This window comes from Lepisma saccharinum, unplaced genomic scaffold, assembly GCF_977018435.1.
Source record: "Lepisma saccharinum unplaced genomic scaffold, izLepSacc3.1 HAP1_SCAFFOLD_815, whole genome shotgun sequence".
Lineage (NCBI taxonomy): Eukaryota > Metazoa > Arthropoda > Insecta > Zygentoma > Lepismatidae > Lepisma > Lepisma saccharinum.
Genome location: NW_028143478.1, coordinates 51,019 through 71,517, shown reverse-complemented (window position 1 = coordinate 71,517; position 20,499 = coordinate 51,019). Strand labels below are relative to the sequence as shown.

Here is a 20,499-nt window from a genome sequence, read left to right as displayed (position 1 = left end):
ACTCAAAGTTGAAAATATATATAGATCAGTAATAGGTCTGTACTAAAACGCAGCCAACTTGTGCAACCCTACATACAGAAATCTGCTAGATAAGAAACAAAACCAAATTAAGGTTTACATTTGACTCACCTGTGTATTTTCCTTTCTATGTAACAAAACAAAAACGAAAAATGTCAGCGAATTACACTCTTAGGAATGATATACACGAATTGCACATTATGAGGTATGCGCCGTTACAGAAGTTTGTGGAGCAATGGTAGAGAAGGGGAGAAAGCGAGTGGGCGGAAAAAAGCAGTGCAGTGTGTTGCAGTGCTGGTAGCTGCAGTCGCTTTGCTCTCTCTCCATGTGATCCCCTACCCTCTCGCGCGTTCATTGGTCGAGCCGTCTTGAGTCACCACATGCGCAGAGGACTTGTCTACGTTCGCTTGCTACACACTACTGTTCGCTTTTCACCAATCATACAGAAGCATTACATAGGTAATCAATCTATTTATTAGAAAAAACGGTTGGCAGCTAACCACTAGACTAGCCACACTAAACCGGCGCCGTAAAATTCTTCCGGCTCTGACAGCTGAAAAGTCTACGCCCTCATGCACAAACAATTTAAAAATACCAATTCCTGCGGCTTTACGTGGACCTTCATATACCCCTTTCGAGCAAATGGGAGTTTTTCTTCCTCCGGGGCATAAGAAGCTACTCGTCTCTTTAACTCGGTCTCGTAGTAAAGGGTGGCGCAAAAGGTATAATCCTATTTTAACTGACCTTTATTTTGACATCTTGTCGTTTATATCAGTAGTGTTTTGTCAGTTAAATACCCACGAAATGTATTGTTTGCGAAAATGAATAACTATACCCCACAAGAACGTGGAAAAATTGTGACAATTTTGCGTGACACTTTTCCGGGCAGAGAAATATCCCGTTTTGGTGATTTGCCATGGCCGGCCTGGTCCCCCGATTTGTCCGCTCCAGATTTTTTCCTTTGGGGATATTTGAAGTCATTGGTTTATGTGAATAAGCCAGAGACGTTACAGCAACTAAAGAACAATATTCGGCATGAATTTGGAAACATTTCCTCGCAGATTTCCAACACCATGGAAAACGGAATAAAAAGAGCCCAAATTTGCATAAATTCGATTGGTGGTAATTTATTGGATGTTATCTTTAAAAATTGAGGACATAACACTTACAAGTTCCAATAAAAGTTTAACACAAAAAAAAACACTTCGATTAATTTAAAACCCAAACTATAGGCTATATATAGGCTATACACTGTAACTATAATGGATGCACGCCCATAAAAATTATAAATGTAACTTCTGTACGAAAAGGTAATAATAATGAAGGGCCTGCCCGATGGCGCAGTGGTAGCGTCGTCGGCTTTGTTATCAAGGGGTCCCGGGTTCGATACCCGGTGGAAGCACATAGTGGTTCGGATCCCACTTTAAAGCTTTAGGTCCAGTCACGATTAGCCATATTGTGCATAAAATGGACTTAACACAACAAATCAATCAATCAATAATAATAATGAAAAGAAACATGTTGTGACATAATCATTGCAAAGCCTAATTATACATACAATGAGAATATTTCCCTAGGTTCCAGTCTCTAAAGGAAGCCTAGAAAATTTTCCGAGCTTTGGACAGACAGGAAAAGTTTGTTTCAACGTGCTGACGTCAACAGTTTGCTTCAAATTATGAAATCTGATTTGATCTGAGGTTCTATGTAACATTTCAATCATCCAGCTTGTACAGAAAGCCATAAACGCAAGGAAAATGGCACCATGGCATTGTTGATAATTCCTTGCCATCTAAACGAAATGGTAACAACTCATTGTTGTAAGTCAAGAGAATTAATAATAGGAATGCTCGAAGAAGAATGGCACCATTATAAGGTTTGAGGGAAGGAAAAGAATGCGAAGAGTTTAATTGTAACAATACGTCAGTTAGCGAGATGTGATTGGATCAGATAATTTAAGAAAGAGGAATACAATTAAAAAGACTATACATGTGAATGGCAGTGAGATGGCAAGAAGTGTTTAAATGAAATCCTGTGAGGAAGAAGATGTCAAGTGGAAGCATACAGTTGAATGACACCGATACTTAGTGAGCTACAACCGTGTCCTGTGTCTGTAGTTCAAAAATTTTCATAGGGTATCTGGTAAAGTTTGTGAAACGTTAAGTGGACGTAATGTTTCAATTAAAGATGTGATTTAACTTCTGCAAAAGAAAAAAAATGATGAAATACTGCTACTGCTGCTACTGATGATGAGGAGGATGATGATTAGAGCCCGGATTTTTATGTAACACTAAAGTACAAAATATGTACATAAATATGTATTATCAAAAAGATATGTAGCTAAATATATAGAATCATAGAATATGGATTAATATTAATAATATTCGAGTATCCAAGCAATTTCAAGAATTATGATGATATTTATTTTATTTGAACATATTCAACGTAATTTTAAAGACATAAGTTGTTCGAATTAAAATTTGTATCAAATTTATAAACTCAAGAAAGCACAGCAACGTGCACATATTTAAGAAACCAATTTTGTCAACTATTAATTACTTCAAATTATTGTAGAATATGTAAGAGATTTCTTCGTAACTTTCGAAACAAATTGTAAAAAAGCGTCTACACAAAGAACAATTGGATTAAAATACATAGCTACTTCTGTACTTTATTGTACTACAAGGGAACATATTGTGTAACTCGCTTAGTTCAGGAAAGTAGCTTTTTTGTTCACCGATGTTAAGTTTCTAGGTGCTTGGCCTAAACCTAATAGCGAAACGAAAATATACAACCAGAAAGGGGCGGGGAGAGAAACTCCAGCATCTTTCGATAAATAACAGTTCCAGTTTTTTTTGTTTTTTTTGACGTCTTCAGTCTGTCTTTTGACTTGGCAGTCAATTTTAGGCGACCGTGAGCACTAAGCATCTCATTGAATAGTAAATATGACATCACATGAGATAAAAATTTTCTTTATGTTTCAGAGATTGAAAATATAGGATAAAGGATCAAAATAGGAAAAAAATTACCAAAATATGTTGTTTTATGTAAATTAAATGAGCAAATATGTAAAAATAACAAAACCTATGCAAAATTATGTCACTTAGATAATTCTTTGACATCTTAGTGTTCAAGATATGTATCTAGAAAGGAATCGAATATGTACGATAATTAGGCCTAAATACAAATTCTAGCTCTAATGAAATATATATATATATATATAATTGGCATATAATAGAGAAGGCATTTTGAAAATATGAAACGCGTATTTTAATGATTGCTTTGAAGATGAGGGATATAATTAGTATAACATGTTATTGTATTTTTCTTTTCTTATTCATATTGCAAATCGCGCTGCGACGCCAAGGGTCCCGGGTTCGAATCCTGGTCGGGTTTGGTTGTTTGTGAATGTCCATTCATCAATTTCATCATTTCATCACTCATCCCCATCGCAAATTAGCCAAGAGGCACAAAACGCGAAGTAAAATAAACTAAATCAATCAATCAATCTTATTCATATTGTTTTGTGAATTGTGAGTTTGCATACTGTTAATGGCTTTAGTAATAATACTCCTAACACAAAAAATGAAAAACGTGGAAAAAGTACTTTGATGACTGCTAAGTTGAGAAATAAAGTATTCTTATGGGACTCTTTCTACCTTCAAAGTGCCCTCCTTTGATACGTCACCACACTTGTCACAAGAACGTTTTTCACAAACTATAGAATAAGCGTCATATGCAGCAAGGTGGTTTTACAGCCACATGTCCCATACAGCACACCAAGTTTCAGATATATTTCAGAAATATTGCAATCTTTCATTTACGTTTCTAACATTCTGGTTTCGCGTTGTTTAGTTTCTGAAACGTCTCATTTTGCTTACATCTCGGAGGAATATTTCAGAAACATTTTGAAACTTGGATTCAGTCATGCATGCGTGGTGGCCATCCGGGACATTTTCTGTGGCGGCCACGTTGTGTTTACCTTCGACGTGGACCTGGAGTCGTGCACATCTTATGAAGAATAATGTTGTTTATTGAGCGGTAAGTTGTGTTGTCTTTAATGTGTGTTGTGGAACGTCTGTGAAAAAGTGAAAGTGGAAAAAGGCAGTTTAAAGAAGTATTTCGTTTTGTTTGTTTAATTAAAATACATGGACGTAAAGAAGCACTGAACATCTCACACCTCGTGAAACTACAATCGCGAGAAACAAGTTGCCTGCGTTGTGGGTAGCGAAAAAGTGAATGGTCGAGACGTCGGGTGCTAATATCACCGACGTCTGGTAGCTTCGTCCATGTAAGTTTTCAAAAAGATGTACAGGGAGTCCGAGAAGTCTTTGTATGAAAACAAAAATTAACTGTAACTATATGCAACATAGACATGAAAAAATGGTACCAAAATGTTCGGAAACTATTCAAGTATTTTTGGTTTCAGGTTTCTGTAACGTTGCACTAGTGTAGCAGTGCCAGTGTCCAGCAAACCGGAAATGTACACAAATCAGGAAAAACCTGAGCGTGTCCTGTGGTTTCACGAGAGAAGGTCACAAAAAACAGTGCAGAGACGGTTTCAAATAAAGGTGCGGGAAAGGTGCCGCCTGATGGTAAGGAGCATTAAGTCTTGGTATGACAAATTCAAGACCTGTTGCTGACGCACTGCATGACACAATAATCGGATCATTATTTTTCGGTGAGGACACAGTAACATCTGATGTGTATCTCGAAATGTTGCAATTGTTTGCTGTTCCTCAATTGCTAGAATACCAGCCAGATGTTATCTTTCAACATTGGAGTCTGGAGGTTCGTTCCTACCTTGATAAGACATATCCTGGACCGACAGCGTGGCCTGCACGATCTCCAGACATAACCCCTTTAGATTTTTTCCTATGGGGTTATGTGAAAGACAATGTCTACAGAACTCCTGTATCCGATCTTGCAACTCTGCGACAACGGATAACCCAAGTCATCACATTAATGTCTCCTGTGATGTTGGCTAATGCATGGCGAGAAGTTGAATTGCTACTAGATGTACTCCGTGCCAGCAAGGTTGCTCACGTGGAGATTTATTGATTTCTTTCTTATTGCCAATAAAACGTGAAATGTCTATGTTGCATATAGCGGATACAGTTAATTTTTGTTTTCATACAAAGACTTCTCGGACACCTGATACGAGTAGAAACTGTATTGCGTTAACATTCGATTTTCTTGCGAGAGAATCACCTTGTAGTAGCCTGGCTTGAACGAAAATTAAAAGACGAATAGGGTATTTCATATAATATTATTATGCAAAGGATTTTGCTGTAGATAATAAATTAAGGCGTAAATGTAGAATGAAAAAATGATCACCAACTGCTGATACAAAAATTATCAGTATGTTTCCGTGGACTGAAAAAGTTATTATAATATATTATAATATGACAATGCCATCTATTTTTCTCACAATCTACTAACTTAGCACTTACCTTCATGTCGTAACCGAATGGACTTAACCATTCGAAGAAGAATATCATGATTGCAGCAACATGCACGGCGACTAGAGCAACTAACATCCACATTGCACTATCAAACGGTTCTGCAACAGACAGAGAGCAACATTAATATAGTATACCATAACTATATTCCAGCATATGCCACTCATGGTTCTAACTTTATTTCATCATATTTTCACGATTTATTGCAAACTTTAGATACTAAATCGCTAATGACTGGGACGGGGAAACGATCAGAGTTATACAGGAAGAAATGTTGGCGAAGTTTTGACCGAGTTATACTCATAATTAGAGCCCGGAAGTTTGGCAAAATGCCTCTTTTTATCTACTGCATATATTGATAACATTTTTCCGGATGTATGTTTCTTATGTTGTTTCGAATGTTTTAGAAGCCTTTTCATTTTGCCTATTTTGCCTATTTGGGACCCCACTGCCTATTTTTAATTATAATGCCTTTTTTTGCCTTTTTTCAATGAAATTTGACCATTTCTTTTAAAAAAAATGTGTATATAAATTATTTTTCTCCCAAAAAACGTTGTTGGCATTTATTTTTCTTCCGTTTATTATGTGAATAATTTTCGCCTTATTTAAGTAATATTGAACTCGTGCATGTTTCAACATTGCTGAAGGAGAAAAGTGTGAGAAAGATGTATTTCATGCTCAGTTAGGATATTGCCTTTCGATTAACATTTCTTGTGCATGATTGACTGCTGAAGTGGACAGGTTGATTTCGAACACAAAGAAGATATTTCTCCCTCTCGAACCCGAAAATTTAAGGAAGTTGCATCTGAGCTTAGTTTACCTCCGCAACCAGTCTTGACCAGATGGGGAACCTGGATATCAGCAGCTATATATTATGCTAACAACCTTGAAAAAATCAGTGATGTGATCGATGCTCTTCCAGAAAATGAAGCGGCTTCAATTCGTGAAGTGAAAAAACTCATGTGATATTGAAGTTTATTTTTGCACATTATAGTGCATTGCTAGAGCCAATTACAATTATAGCATCCATGAAAATCTTCGAGGAATCTATGCAGCAGACGATGGAAGTGCCAGGAGAAAAGGAGTCAGCTGTTGCGGAAAAGTGCAGACGGGTAGTAATTGCAAATGAGGAATTGAAACAATTAAAAACAATTTGTGATATTCTAAAAGGTGAAAATGCTGTTACCAAAATGAGTCCAGCTACATTAGCTTGTTCTATGTATGCTCCAATAACTTCTGTCGAAGTAGAAAGATCATTTTCTATTATGAATAACATTCTCTCTCTGACAGACGACTATCAATGACTGTTGAGAACTTAAAAAAACACCTTGTACATTGTAGTTATGTGCAATCAAGACGGAGAAAATTGAAATGCTCTTCCCAATGTAGATTTTAACATGTTGCCAGAAATTATAGATAAAAGTAAGCGACTTCCAAATGTGCCTTTTTTCGGTTTATTTTGCCTTTTTTCATTTTTAGTGCCTATTTTCCACATTATAAATGCCTTTTTGCCTGCCTATTTTAACGAAAATAAATGCCTGAACTTCCGGGCTCTACTCATAATGTATGGTATAACATGTTGGAAAAATTAAAAATCATCTGTAGTACATTTTAACATATGCATAGTCTCACCAAATATTTCTAAAAACTGGAATGCCAAACAAACATTTTGGTGACTCAACTCCTCCACGAAATACCTTGGAAAAAACGAAATATTATAAATGAGCTAGTTACAACTAGTATCAAAGATAACTAGAATTATACAAGTATTTAGTTAAACTAGTGTAGCACTACTACAAACTAGTTCTCTCTAGTTACGTCCTAGGCTAAGCTATTTTTAAATCTCGTTCCGTGCTTGACCGCTCAAAGGTGGCATTTTTTGTCTTGGACATTTTAAAATAATATACATCGGTTATACTAATAGGTTATGCTTAAACTTGAGTGCGAACAGTGAAATATAGTTTGGACTCTGTTTATGTTTGTTTAAAGTAGTTTCAAGTAGAACATGAGTTATTTTGCACGATAAACAAGATATAAATATGAGTATCCGTTAAGACTAGTTTCACCCAAAGGCATTTGTAAAAAAAAGTGTTTCTCTACTGACAACTACTTTTAAATAAATTCAAGTTCTAACACACACACATGTAGTTCATGTCAATCATGACCTTCTGAAACACATTCAAAATTTTGCCATAACCACAGCTTTGAAAGGAATATGGCTAGAAAAAAAGTAAAGCATGTTTTAATTCACACGTTACATTAAAAACGTAAATGTTTTGCAGTTTCTCAAACTTAACATGTACTAGCGAACAATTTAGAAGCAATGGCGTATGCAGAGAGGGATTATGGGACTTCAGCCACCTGAAATACCCACGAATCCAACACTCTAATTTTAGAAAATATCCTTACACTATGAGCGTCCTGAAATGCGAAAAACGTTAAACTGTATTGCAATTTTAAAGATGTTAGGCTGTACACTAATATGAAACAGTACACTCCCTAAACTAAATCGTAAACACACAACTGGTTACAATCACACTGTATAACAAAATATTGCACACTAGATGGCACACATGTATTATATTATATATTTGGCTCCTTGTAATTTGAATTTGCGTTAAAAGTTTAAACCTTGAACAATTGAGAGAGATTTTAACATTGCGAATTTGCGAATTACAAAGTACCTGATTGTTAAGTTTGTACAAGTATTTCAAACAAAATAATTTTGTCTGCTCAATTATGCTCAAAGGAGATATTTCTTTCTAAGATAAAGATTGATTTTAATGTACAGTGAGAAAATGTAGCAAATTTTAAAATTTCAGATATAGCCTAACACTTGTTCATTGTTAAGTACGTATATGTATTTCAAGCATTAGACAAATGGTTGAACTTTCTCTACTCAAATTATATTCGATATAAACTGAATTAAATTTGGTATTCAGTAGACAGTGTATCTAGATTCAATGTACTGTTACCAGTGTGGTAACCCAATTGAATTTCGTAATATTTTTATATATCATTGCCTGTGTAGTTTATGCGGCTAAGAATAATGATGAAGATGAAGAATGATTATTCATGTTTCGAATTCTTGTTTATATATTCTTGCTTCGAGAGTAAGTTCATGGATCAATTTGTATCATCTTGTGGACAAGTCGTCACAGGCAACTAATTCCAAAGGGGTGGAAACACTATCCAGCAGGTGTCAGCCAATAATACATTATACAGTCTTTCAGAAGTCAAAATCAATATGCTTCCATTTATAGTTCACGGGAATCTATAACGAACAGCTACAGTACTCACCCAGAAAGGCGGTTGGAGATATTATCCCCGTCCTCTTCGCAACGACGATGGCGATCCCAGTGTCTAGAAAAGGTAGGGAGAAGTCTATGGCCTCTGATCTCTCGTAATTTATTTTTAATGACGTCATCACCATGTCAGCCTTGTGGTTTATTAAGGCAGACACCAAACCGTTCCATGTTCCATTCTGTAATAGATAATATGCATATTGATTGAATTCATTGAATGAATTGTTGTCTTAAGTCTACTTTATGCACAGAAAGCTTAATCGGGACTGGACCTACAGTTTAAAGTCGGATCCGAACCACTATGTGCCTCCACCGGGTAATAAACCCGGGACCCACTGCACTATCGAGGTAATATATATATATATATATATATATATATATATATATATATATATATATATATATATATATATATATCATTTAAAATTATGGGTGCGTCAGCACTAAGGCTATTTCGCACCCGTCACGTTATACGTGGTCCAACCTGTTACCATAAAAAAAAAAAACATTTTGTAACGTTGGATAACTAAAATCTCAAAACATTCTGACCTATGTTAAAAGCTGAGGCTATAAAGTTCACTCAGCACACACAAGGACAAAAGACAGGACAACACACAGAATTATAGTAGCCATAGGTCCCTTACACCCCATATATATATATATATATACATATATATATAGAGAGATAGAGAGATAGAGAGAGAGAGAGAGCTAGCTATATATGTGTGTGGGGGGTAATTTATATGTATGTACTAATAATAAATAACCCATAGCGCAACAGCCCTTCAAGAGCCTTGGCCTATCTCCCGACTGCCAGTCTTCCTCCCACAATCCTACTTAGAGGTGTGGAGATCTTCAACCAGTAATGGGGTGACGTGTGGTCAGCACGTCGAACCTCCAACAGCTATAAGAGATATCCGTAATCGGGTTACGCTACTCGCTCGTAGCTCCCCAATTTCCTCATAATGGTCAGTAGCCACTGGTCATATACAGACCGAGAACCCAGGCGGACTCGAACCCTTGTGGTCGCGCAGTAGGAGCCCAAAGCACAGCGCCTTAGACCACACGACCACGGAGGAGGACAATTTATGTGTGGGGTGTGTGTGTGTGGGGGGGGGGGGGGGGTGCGTGTGTATGACATGCCACACACACACACACACACGACTGATTGATTCGTTGATTGATATTTACATTATGGGCACATTGTACAGTGCCATTAAGGCACATTTAGGTGATGTGGAGGTAGCGCCCCAAATATTCTCGATCTCTGACATCAGCAGCACATAGGCTACTTTGCGCGTCACACAATACAGGAATAACCCCCTTTAACTAAGACCAAACTGAGGGTAGGACCCCCCCCCCCCCAACAAGGAAATAAAATATGTCTTTTAGAAATTTCGTTATTGAAAGTTTTGAAACTGGTGCAATCGTAGAAAAGCCTAGGCTGCAAATTAACACTGAGCACAATAAGGACAAACATAGGACAAAATTACTTCACGGATGATCATACTGTCCAGCCACCAGGGCCTCGTTGGCCTGCAACATTGCAATTACCGGTGTGCAACTACCTCGTATTTCTCTTTGGCATCACCTCAGAGTAAAAGATACACAACTGCAATGTTAATTGCGTTGCCTACTTACTAGGCGCTTGGCGGTCAAACATTGAAGGCTCACACAATGCTTTTCAATAGGTTCTTTACAACCAAAATTGTACAGGACTGTTCAACTATGTGCAAAATTCCAAACATTTATTGCGAAGAAAATATAGATCATATTTAATTTTCACGAGCTCACCACTGGATGTTTCGGATTCAATATCAAAAATAAACTGTACGAAGATCAGGGTGGATAAATATCATATTTTTTATTTATAAAATAATTTTGATGATTTTTTTTATTTAAATCGATTTTCAATTTTTTTTAGAAAAGCCGTTTAAAATTGCATGAATTGTTTTCGACACCATACATATAGGTACCTGTTTTTTTTTATAGAAAGGCTTTTTCTAGTAAACAGCCCTGTAAACGATTTAAATAGTTTGATTAAAGTAAATAAATTATATGTTAATATACATTTTTCTATTTCTAATACTGTATGTATGTATCTACCATGAGAATATTTGTTGAGCGTGATAATGAAACTATAATATTTTCAGTAAATTTTATTCCAGTGAAAATAAAACATTCTCGATACTCTGTAATTATTATTTAAAATACTTTTGTAGTCTTTGAAGCTGAATTTTGGCGATTTTTTAAATAGGTTGCAAAATATTAGCTGACATAAGTATTTATAGTTTAATGATAATAACTGATTGATTGAATTATTGCTCTAAGCCTATTTTATGCACGAGAGGCTAATCGGGACTGAACCTACAGTTTAAAGTGGGATCCAAGCCACTGTGCCATGTGCCTCCACCTGGTATCGAACCCTGGACCCCTTGATTACAAGGCGACGACATTACCACTACGCTATCAAGGGGTTTAACATGATTAGTATTTTGTATATTTTTCTACACAAAATGTTTGCTATTTTTTGCCTATAAAATTATTGAATTTTAAATCAAGATAAATTTAAGTATGTTTGCAAGTATGAGATTCACTTCACCAGTACATATAATTGTTTATTTCTTAGAGCCTAACAAACACTATTAAATGATATGAAAAACTCAATATGCTGACCAAGGAAGAAATTTATTTTATTATAAAACATAAGTTTATGTTTTATAATAAAATAAATTTCTGCCTTGGTCAGTATATTGAGTTCTTCATATCATGGAAACAAGGCTTAATGGTGTTACTATTAAATGATTAAAAGATCAATGTACTTTTACCAAAAGTGATTCTGATATCTACTAAATCCTTATGTACATTATTCTATAAATTATGTATTTAAAGTGATTCAAGTCAGCGATTCTTTTTTAAAAAGTCACGTGATTTAAATCTTGATTAAAATCGCTATATCAGTCTGTTTTAAATCAGTCCACCTTGACGAAGATTCATATGAATGTTCTAGAAGAAAGTCTAGACAGATATAATTTTTCGAAATTTGGAATTATATCGGTTTTTCCAAAAGAAAGGAATTTTCGAAACCGGTTTGGTTCCTGAGGTCAAACTCTAGGGCGGTATTAACAACAATGTGGTACAACAACCACAGGCTGAACGTCGGCCATGAATAAGTAATTTCTAATTTTAATTCTAATTAATAAAATGTATATTTATTTTCAGTCATTCATTTATCTAAACTTACAAGGGAAACACATGAATTCTGTTTCATTTATATATATATACCGTGCGTCCATTTCGATCTGCAGCCGAGAGATCGGGAGAAGCGTGGCGGGCGGCGCTGGCGGAGATGCCGACATTTGCGGCCTGAAATGCCCGCTTATTTTTATGGACATATGCAGACATTTATATAAATATTGCAAAACGAGCACTAACCTGTGTTATAAGAGTATGGTTTTAATTTTAGTAGCTTAGTGGCTGTATGTGCTGATGATTTTGACACTACCATCTCCTGTGAAACACGGCGTAGAGGTTTGTTTGGATAACTTTCTAACGCTGCCCCAATTTCATCGAGTTCATCGAGGAAGCTCACGAAAACCATTGACTTTTAATGGTTTCGTCGGCAGCGTAATGTTGATACAGTGTTGCACATTCGAAACCTCCAAACGATCCCCATCGACACAAAACTCTTTCAAGGATATAAACTTAAGCAGGACGTTGCTGGTCAAAACTATGATTAAAATGTTTTATTATCTGTGACTCTTATCGTCACTTCTAAAGCGTATTTTTTTGTGTATATAATTGCAGAACTTGGATGAATTACAGATGATGAATTATAACCCAGGTTAGTGCTCGTTTTGCAATATTTGTATAAATGTCTGGATATGTCCGCAAAAATAAGCGAGCATTACAGGCCGCAAATGTCGGCATCTCCGCCAGCGCCGCCCGCCACGCTTCTCCCGATCTCTCGGCTGCAGATCGAAATGGACGCACAGTATATATGTATATATGAAGCTGAACTCAGTTATATTATCTTTGCGCATCATGGCATGTAGATTCAAAAAAATCAGTCTTTATTTTCCATATTTTTACATATATTAGGTCCAAGCTCATATTTCCATATTTATTTTTAAATATTATTTCCATATTTCAGAACATCTATGAACACATACTCCATATTCACGCAATAACTTATGTACCCGTGTGATCGAAAGAGGTGGGTGACTTTGTTGGGAATAAATAGAAAAAATTAAATACAATTTCCATTACTTCTTGCCATATTGAACGCAGTTGTAGTCAATATAAATCTATTTTAAGAGACAACAGAACTAAAATTCATGTTCGAACACAGACAGGAAAATTTTGTTACTCATTGTCTTGAAAACAAAAACATATGTAACATATTTTTACTACATATAAATTCATTCCCTAGTTATAACATATCAGTCAATTGTGTGTGTGTGTATATACTTAATTATGATGCAAGAATTGAAATAATTAGAAACAGCATTGATATTGAATATACTGATTGATTGTATCTTTCAACAATGGGCTTAGCTAGCCTTGCATTTCCAATTGTTGTACTGAGTGCTACTAACCACCCCTGTCGGTTAGGTGTTCAGATTCGGGTCTCAAGCTGTCGAGAAGTTGAGAAAACTGTTAGGAGAGACGATGGGGTAAAATGGGGGGTGTCGAAGGGTGAAGGGAGGGGGATGAATTCTGTGAGACTTGGGGCTGAGAGCATGGGGAATTAGAGGTCCCAAACCAATCGCGAATCAATTTCCATCAGCTGGGAACTTTCACACCAGTAAGTTGGTTCGGTGTCGAGGCCTGCATGTTGAGATACGTCCTCTCCAGTCCCTGTGATCATTCCTTTGATACACTCCATGAGTTCCTGGAGAATGAGTGACGTCATTCCCTTACGTCACTTAAGGAACACTGTGTATACAGCAGAAGTCGATTTTTTCCTTATTAAATAAGTTTGTGTTACTATGTTGGAAAATGTAGTTTCGTCACTGGCTGATCGTTTTGAAACGTATACTGTATTACAGTTATTGTTACTTTTAAGACGCCAGGAGTCCCGGGTTCGAATCTCAGCCTGAGCATTAGTGTTCTTTAACATTCATCATCGGGAATAGCCAAAAGTAGCAGAAAAGCGAAGTAAAATAAACAATATCAATCAAATAGTTACTTTTTTAAATCTAGCGGTTGCTAGGAGAGCACTATGATGAACTATTACAGTTCCTTTCTCTTAATAAAAAATGAAAAGTAACAGTTACTACAAGGCAACTGTAGTCAGCTTTTACAGTTTATTTCTGTTAGGAACTTGGAATTTGAAAAGTAACAGTTACTACAAGGCAACTGTAGTCAGATTTTACAGTTTCTTTCGGTTAGGAACTTAGAATTTGAAAAGTAACAGTTACTACAAGGCAACTGTAGTCAGATTTTACAGTTTCTTTCGGTTAGGAACTTAGAATTTGAGAAGTAACAGTTACTTCAAGGCAACTGTATTCAGCTTTTACAGTTTCTTTCTGTTAGGAACTTAGAATTTGAGAAGTAACAGTTACTACAAGGCAACTGTAGTCAGCTTTTACAGTTTCTTTCTGTTAGGAACTTAGAATTTGAGAAGTAACAGTTACTTCAAGGCAACTGTAGTCAGATTTTACAGTTTCTTTCGGTTAGGAACTTAGAATTTGAAAAGTAACAGTTACTACAAGGCAACTGTAGTCAGATTTTACAGTTTCTTTCGGTTAGGAACTTAGAATTTGAAAAGTAACAGTTACTACAAGGCAACTGTAGTCAGATTTTACAGTTTCTTTCGGTTAGGAACTTAGAATTTGAGAAGTAACAGTTACTTCAAGGCAACTGTATTCAGCTTTTACAGTTTCTTTCTGTTAGGAACTTAGAATTTGAGAAGTAACAGTTACTACAAGGCAACTGTAGTCAGCTTTTACAGTTTCTTTCTGTTAGGAACTTAGAATTTGAGAAGTAACAGTTACTTCAAGGCAACTGTAGTCAGATTTTACAGTTTCTTTCGGTTAGGAACTTAGAATTTGAAAAGTAACAGTTACTACAAGGCAACTGTAGTCAGATTTTACAGTTTCTTTCGGTTAGGAACTTAGAATTTGAGAAGTAACAGTTACTTCAAAGCAACTGTAGTCAGATTTTACAGTTTCTTTCGGTTAGGAACTTAGAATTTGAGAAGTAACAGTTACTTCAAGGCAACTGTATTCAGCTTTTACAGTTTCTTTCTGTTAGGAACTTAGAATTTGAGAAGTAAAAGTTACTACAAGGCAACTGTAGTCAGCTTTTACAGTTTCTTTCTGTTAGGAACTTAGAATTTGAGAAGTAACAGTTACTTCAAGGCAACTGTAGTCAGCTTTTACAGTTTCTTTCTGTTAGGAACTTAGAATTTGAGAAGTAACAGTTACTACAAGGCAACTGTAGTCAGCTTTTACAGTTTCTTTCTGTTAGGAACTTAGAATTTGAGAAGTAACAGTTACTACAAGGCAACTGTAGTCAGCTTTTACAGTTTCTTTCTGTTAGGAACTTAGAATTTGAGAAGTAACAGTTACTTCAAGGCAACTGTAGTCAGATTTTACAGTTTCTTTTGGTTAGGAACTTAGAATTTGAAAAGTAACAGTTACTACAAGGCAACTGTAGTCAGATTTTACAGTTTCTTTCGGTTAGGAACTTAGAATTTGAGAAGTAACAGTTACTTCAAGGCAACTGTATTCAGCTTTTACAGTTTCTTTCTGTTAGGAACTTAGAATTTGAGAAGTAAAAGTTACTTCAAGGCAACTGTAGTCAGATTTTACAGTTTCTTTCGGTTAGGAACTTAGAATTTGAGAAGTAACAGTTACTTCAAGGCAACTGTATTCAGCTTTTACAGTTTCTTTCTGTTAGGAACTTAGAATTTGAGAAGTAACAGTTACTACAAGGCAACTGTAGTCAGCTTTTACAGTTTCTTTCTGTTAGGAACTTAGAATTTGAGAAGTAACAGTTACTTCAAGGCAACTGTAGTCAGATTTTACAGTTTCTTTTGGTTAGGAACTTAGAATTTGAAAAGTAACAGTTACTACAAGGCAACTGTAGTCAGATTTTACAGTTTCTTTCGGTTAGGAACTTAGAATTTGAGAAGTAACATTTACTTCAAGGCAACTGTAGTCAGCTTTTACAGTTTCTTTCTGTTAGGAACTTAGAATTTGAGAAGTAACAGTTACTACAAGGCAACTGTAGTCAGCTTTTACAGTTTCTTTCTGTTAGGAACTTAGAATTTGAGAAGTAACAGTTACTACAAGGCAACTGTAGTCAGCTTTTACAGTTTCTTTCTGTTAGGAACTTAGAATTTGAGAAGTAACAGTTACTACAAGGCAACTGTAGTCAGCTTTTACAGTTTCTTTCTGTTAGGAACTTAGAATTTGAGAAGTAACAGTTACTACAAGGCAACTGTAGTCAGCTTTTACAGTTTCTTTCTGTTAGGAACTTAAAATGTGAGAAGTAGCAGTTACTCTAAGACAACTGTGGCCAATTTTTAGAATTTCTTTCTTCTTGGAACTTACATCTTGAAAAGTAACTGTTACTGTAAGAGCACTGTACTTGGATTTTACAGTTTTTCTCTGCTAGGAAATTACAATTTGCTCTAAGTTCATTATGGGCAGCTATTACAGTTTATTTCTTTCTTCTTGGAACTTACAATTTTAAAAGTAACTGTTGCACTAAGAGTAACATGATCAGCTTTTACAGTTACTACCTACTGGGAATTGACAACTTTAATATTGACCATTCTTCGTATATGCTACCCTACACAGCATAAACTATTGAAATATAAAATATAGTCATTCGGCTGTGGAAAAGGCATCCCCCATGTCGTAATGTAATGCTATCATATTGTAATCAAGGGTTCTCGGATCCCGAAGCCGGTACACGCAGAAAAGTAAACGCATTTATTTGAAACAAAAAGAAGTGCATATAGACAAATTGTCTAAGTTTAGGAAGAAAGAGACAGGAAGGTGCAATAAAAAATGCATAAATTCATGCATTAAAGAGCATCTCGACTTGGAAAGAAATACTCACTTGTATCACATAATGCACTTTGGCCTTGCCTTTACAAATTATATAGAAAAATGTTACACACTGTGAAACTTGTTCCCAGCAAAGGTCAGAAAACACACTTTTGTACATCGATGAGTTTCTAGTGCATACAACATAGTTGATGCATTTAGTTCAATAGTGGCAAAGTAAAATAAATCAAAACATTCATTCACTCATTCTGTATGTACTGATGGTTTGGGTACCCTATTCTACACCCTCGAATTTTGATTTTTTTTTTTCATTATGAAGATTATGTAATCCTATTTGTGAATTAAAAAAATAGAGCGCGGAATGAAGTATTTACGACTGTACAGCCGTTTAAAGTTCCGATTTTGTCGTTTCAAATTGTTGAGTCCAAATTTCCCACCGGTTCCGGGCTCCGCCCCTGGGGTAATTGACTTACCGCCCCCTACCGCTACCGCGGCCCCGCCTTTATCTATAGAGTCCCTTTTAAAGGCATGTTAGAAATTGGCCAAAGTCACCTGCCCCCAACACTATTTCTCACTGTTTTCCGCATTGACACATGAAGATACAAAAAATGAAGGCTAAAATTAAACCAAAGAAGGTAGCTTACCTCTTTTTACCAAGGCCAGGTATTGAATTGTGGGTCGAAGTTCAATTTGTAATTCCAAAAATGAAGTAACTCCTACGTTGAAACTCCTTGTTGTCCTTTTCCACAGAATACCAACCTCCACTCCCTTCCCATCATAAAAACTAGAAGTCGCAAGTTATCCCATCCCACAAGTCATTTAGAAAAAACAACCCTCCCCTTTACGGCATGCAGTTGCCAAAAAAAAAAAAATATTTCCAATTTCTGAAGTCACATAAATGAAATCCAATGTCTGAAATGTCCAATCCGCCAATACGCGTATATCACACAAATAACATATCGCAATCGCAAATGTTCCTATTGCACAAGTCAATCATAAGAAGAAAAAGAAAAAATAAATCAGACGTGCGCCTGTGACATAAATCGATCATCCGAAATCTTCAGACTTGCGCCTGTGACATGAATGCATCATTCGCCATCATAAAGTTGTGAAAAACCTTTTTGACGTTACGCAAGGAATTTTAATTTCATAAAAAACGTAAGTTTCGTAGCACGTAGATCTAAGAAATTACTTTCCGCGTTATTTAGAAACATCGTTTATTATGAAGAACTAATTTTTGTAACGAGAATATTTGAAATGTGCGAAAAATCGAGGGTGTAGAAAAGGGTACCGGAGCCGTAGTGATTAGGATCCCACTTTAAACTGTAGGTCTAGTCGCGATTAGTGTAACAGTGCATAAAGTGGGCTTAAATGAACTTCGAGCCTTTGAGTGTGGAGGAAAATTGAAGAACTTCAAAGCGAGAATTTCAGGTTCTATGTTTCTACTTTTTACTTGCTGATTGCCCGGCGTTGCCCGGGTGTTTATTTATCCCAATCTTGTATTAGACAGGAAAATAATGAATTCTAACTATAGTGTAAAAGGAACTTGGAGTTGAACGGCATTGGGAGTGTCAGTATTCATCTTAGCGACCCCGAAAACTATGGATTCCACACCAATATCGGTCGTTTTACATGTCACCCCTTCCCCCCCCCCTAGGGTTGCCAGGGGTGTCTTACCCCCATAGTATTTCTTTCCAGATTGTAAGTGATTCCGGAACAACCATATATACATACATCCATTTTTATGCCGGTGATTGTACATTAGGAATGCATGACAAATTTTGTTTGTTAAACTTAGAACGTCAAAACATTTAAATTAGGGTTAAGCTGACACCAGCCGATACATTTCCGGCATTTTGGTCTTTCACAGGCTCCGTATAGATTCCTCTCCAGTTTTTTGCTGAGTCTAATTATCCAGTTTTGTGTGAAAAACGTAATATTTTGATGACAAACCATGTAAATCAATATTCTATTGTAATTTTTGTATATTTTAAAGGAAATCTCTTCGTCAATGATGCATATATTTAGAGTGCAATTCTTACACACTATTGTTAATGAATATTTTGAATAAATTTTAATTATTATAATTTTCAAGTATCGGTATTAGTGAGAATATCGGTATCGGTTCAAAGTGGTATCGGCTCAGGTCTAATTTAAATATATAAACATTTTCATATTTATCAATGGGATGACATTCAATATCTACTAGCTGTGTGAAAAAGCTATCAATCACAGAAGATATTAACCAAAAACTCCCTCATCTAGTGGTTTTAAGCGACTTTAATGTAGATTTCTTGAAACCTAATGAACCCGACACTTCCTATGTTCAACCACTAGTTAATCAGTTTAACTTCTCCCAAATCTTAACTCAACCGACGCGAAACACACCCTCTACTATAGGGCAGAAGGTTTAACCTGGCACAGTTCGCGCCAAACCATAGATTTCCTTCTGCTAACAGACTTTCCCGGGCGTCACGTGAGTGTTTTCACCCATTGGCAGAAGCCTTGGAAACAGCACGTGCTTTGTCCTCTGCCTACCAGGGGTCGCCGCTGCCTTCGCGTGTCCTTTGTTGCCAAGTTGTCAAGGACGTGAATGTTCTGGTAGCAGAGACATCTTGCTCGCAGCCCGGCCTGTCGCTACGTTTGCTCGCTTGCGCCGAAACCAATGGCAACAACGTCCTGCAGACGACAGAGAAGGTTTTGGCGGGAGCCGTGCCAGGTTAAGCCTTTTGCACTGTAGAACGCTCATTGATCCAATATATGTGAAAAATGTAAGTGACATTATCAATTCTGGTGTTACGGTACCAGTCTGTAATTCTGATCACTCTTTACCGTGTCTCTGTTTACGTTACGCCAAATCACAAAGCAAGGGCAATACGATCACATACAGTGCGATAGTGAAGGATGCTCTGAATGCAGATCTAGAGAGCATCGACTGGAATTCTTTGATGCACTACGAACACATTAACGACAAGGTGCGTTTCTTTACGGAGAAATCGATTATAGTGTTTGTTAAACACGCCCCCCTGAAAACAGTTCGTGCAACAAAACGAAAAGTACCCTGGATTACATACAGATAATGTTAAATTAATTATGAGATTACGCGACAATATGCTGTTAAAATGTAAACGGAAAAATAATCCTGACCATTGGAACGAATACAAGAGATTGCGTAACTTCGCTACTTCAGTCCTAAGACAAGAAAAAAGGGCGTATTTTGGATACATCATAAATTCATCCAACGATTCGAAACACATTTGGCAACACTTGCGAAACTTGGGATATGGCAGTAAAAACAAACCATTTCGTAAACGTATCCTTCAAGATGGAAATTAATCCAGAGCTAGTCTCGCATCAATGTGAGAAATGTTACGCCAGCAGTTTCGACCACGGTGCAAAGGCGTTCAGTTTCTCTGAGGTGAATGGTTCTCGTCAGGAAAGCAATATACGAAATCCAATCAAATGCATCTGGATCCGATGACGTATCATTAAAAATGATAAAGCTCTCTCTTCTTCATATCCTCCCACCGCTAACGCACATAATGACTACTCGCCCTCCACGGGCAGTTTCCCTGATTCTTGGAATGAGGCAAGAACCATGTTTCTGTGAATGACTTGCGGCCCATCAGGATTCGGCCGGTGCTTTCAAAAGTCATCGAGAAAATTGCAAATGATCAAATTCGAAATCATGTC

At 36.5% G+C, this 20,499-nt stretch overlaps 1 protein-coding gene across 1 annotated transcript in view; it reads right to left on the bottom strand.

Annotated features, from left to right (window-relative positions):
• The window catches only part of LOC145983335 (glutamate receptor ionotropic, NMDA 2C-like), a gene marked incomplete at both ends in the record, with an annotated part of 82,959 nt that overhangs the window by 14,520 nt on the left and 47,940 nt on the right, over positions 1-20,499 (bottom strand). The window contains 2 exons of the mRNA XM_083116476.1: positions 5,469-5,578; positions 8,778-8,961. Of these exons, the coding sequence (XP_082972602.1) occupies positions 5,469-5,578; positions 8,778-8,961 (294 nt within the window). The remainder of the gene's footprint in view (positions 1-5,468; positions 5,579-8,777; positions 8,962-20,499) is intronic.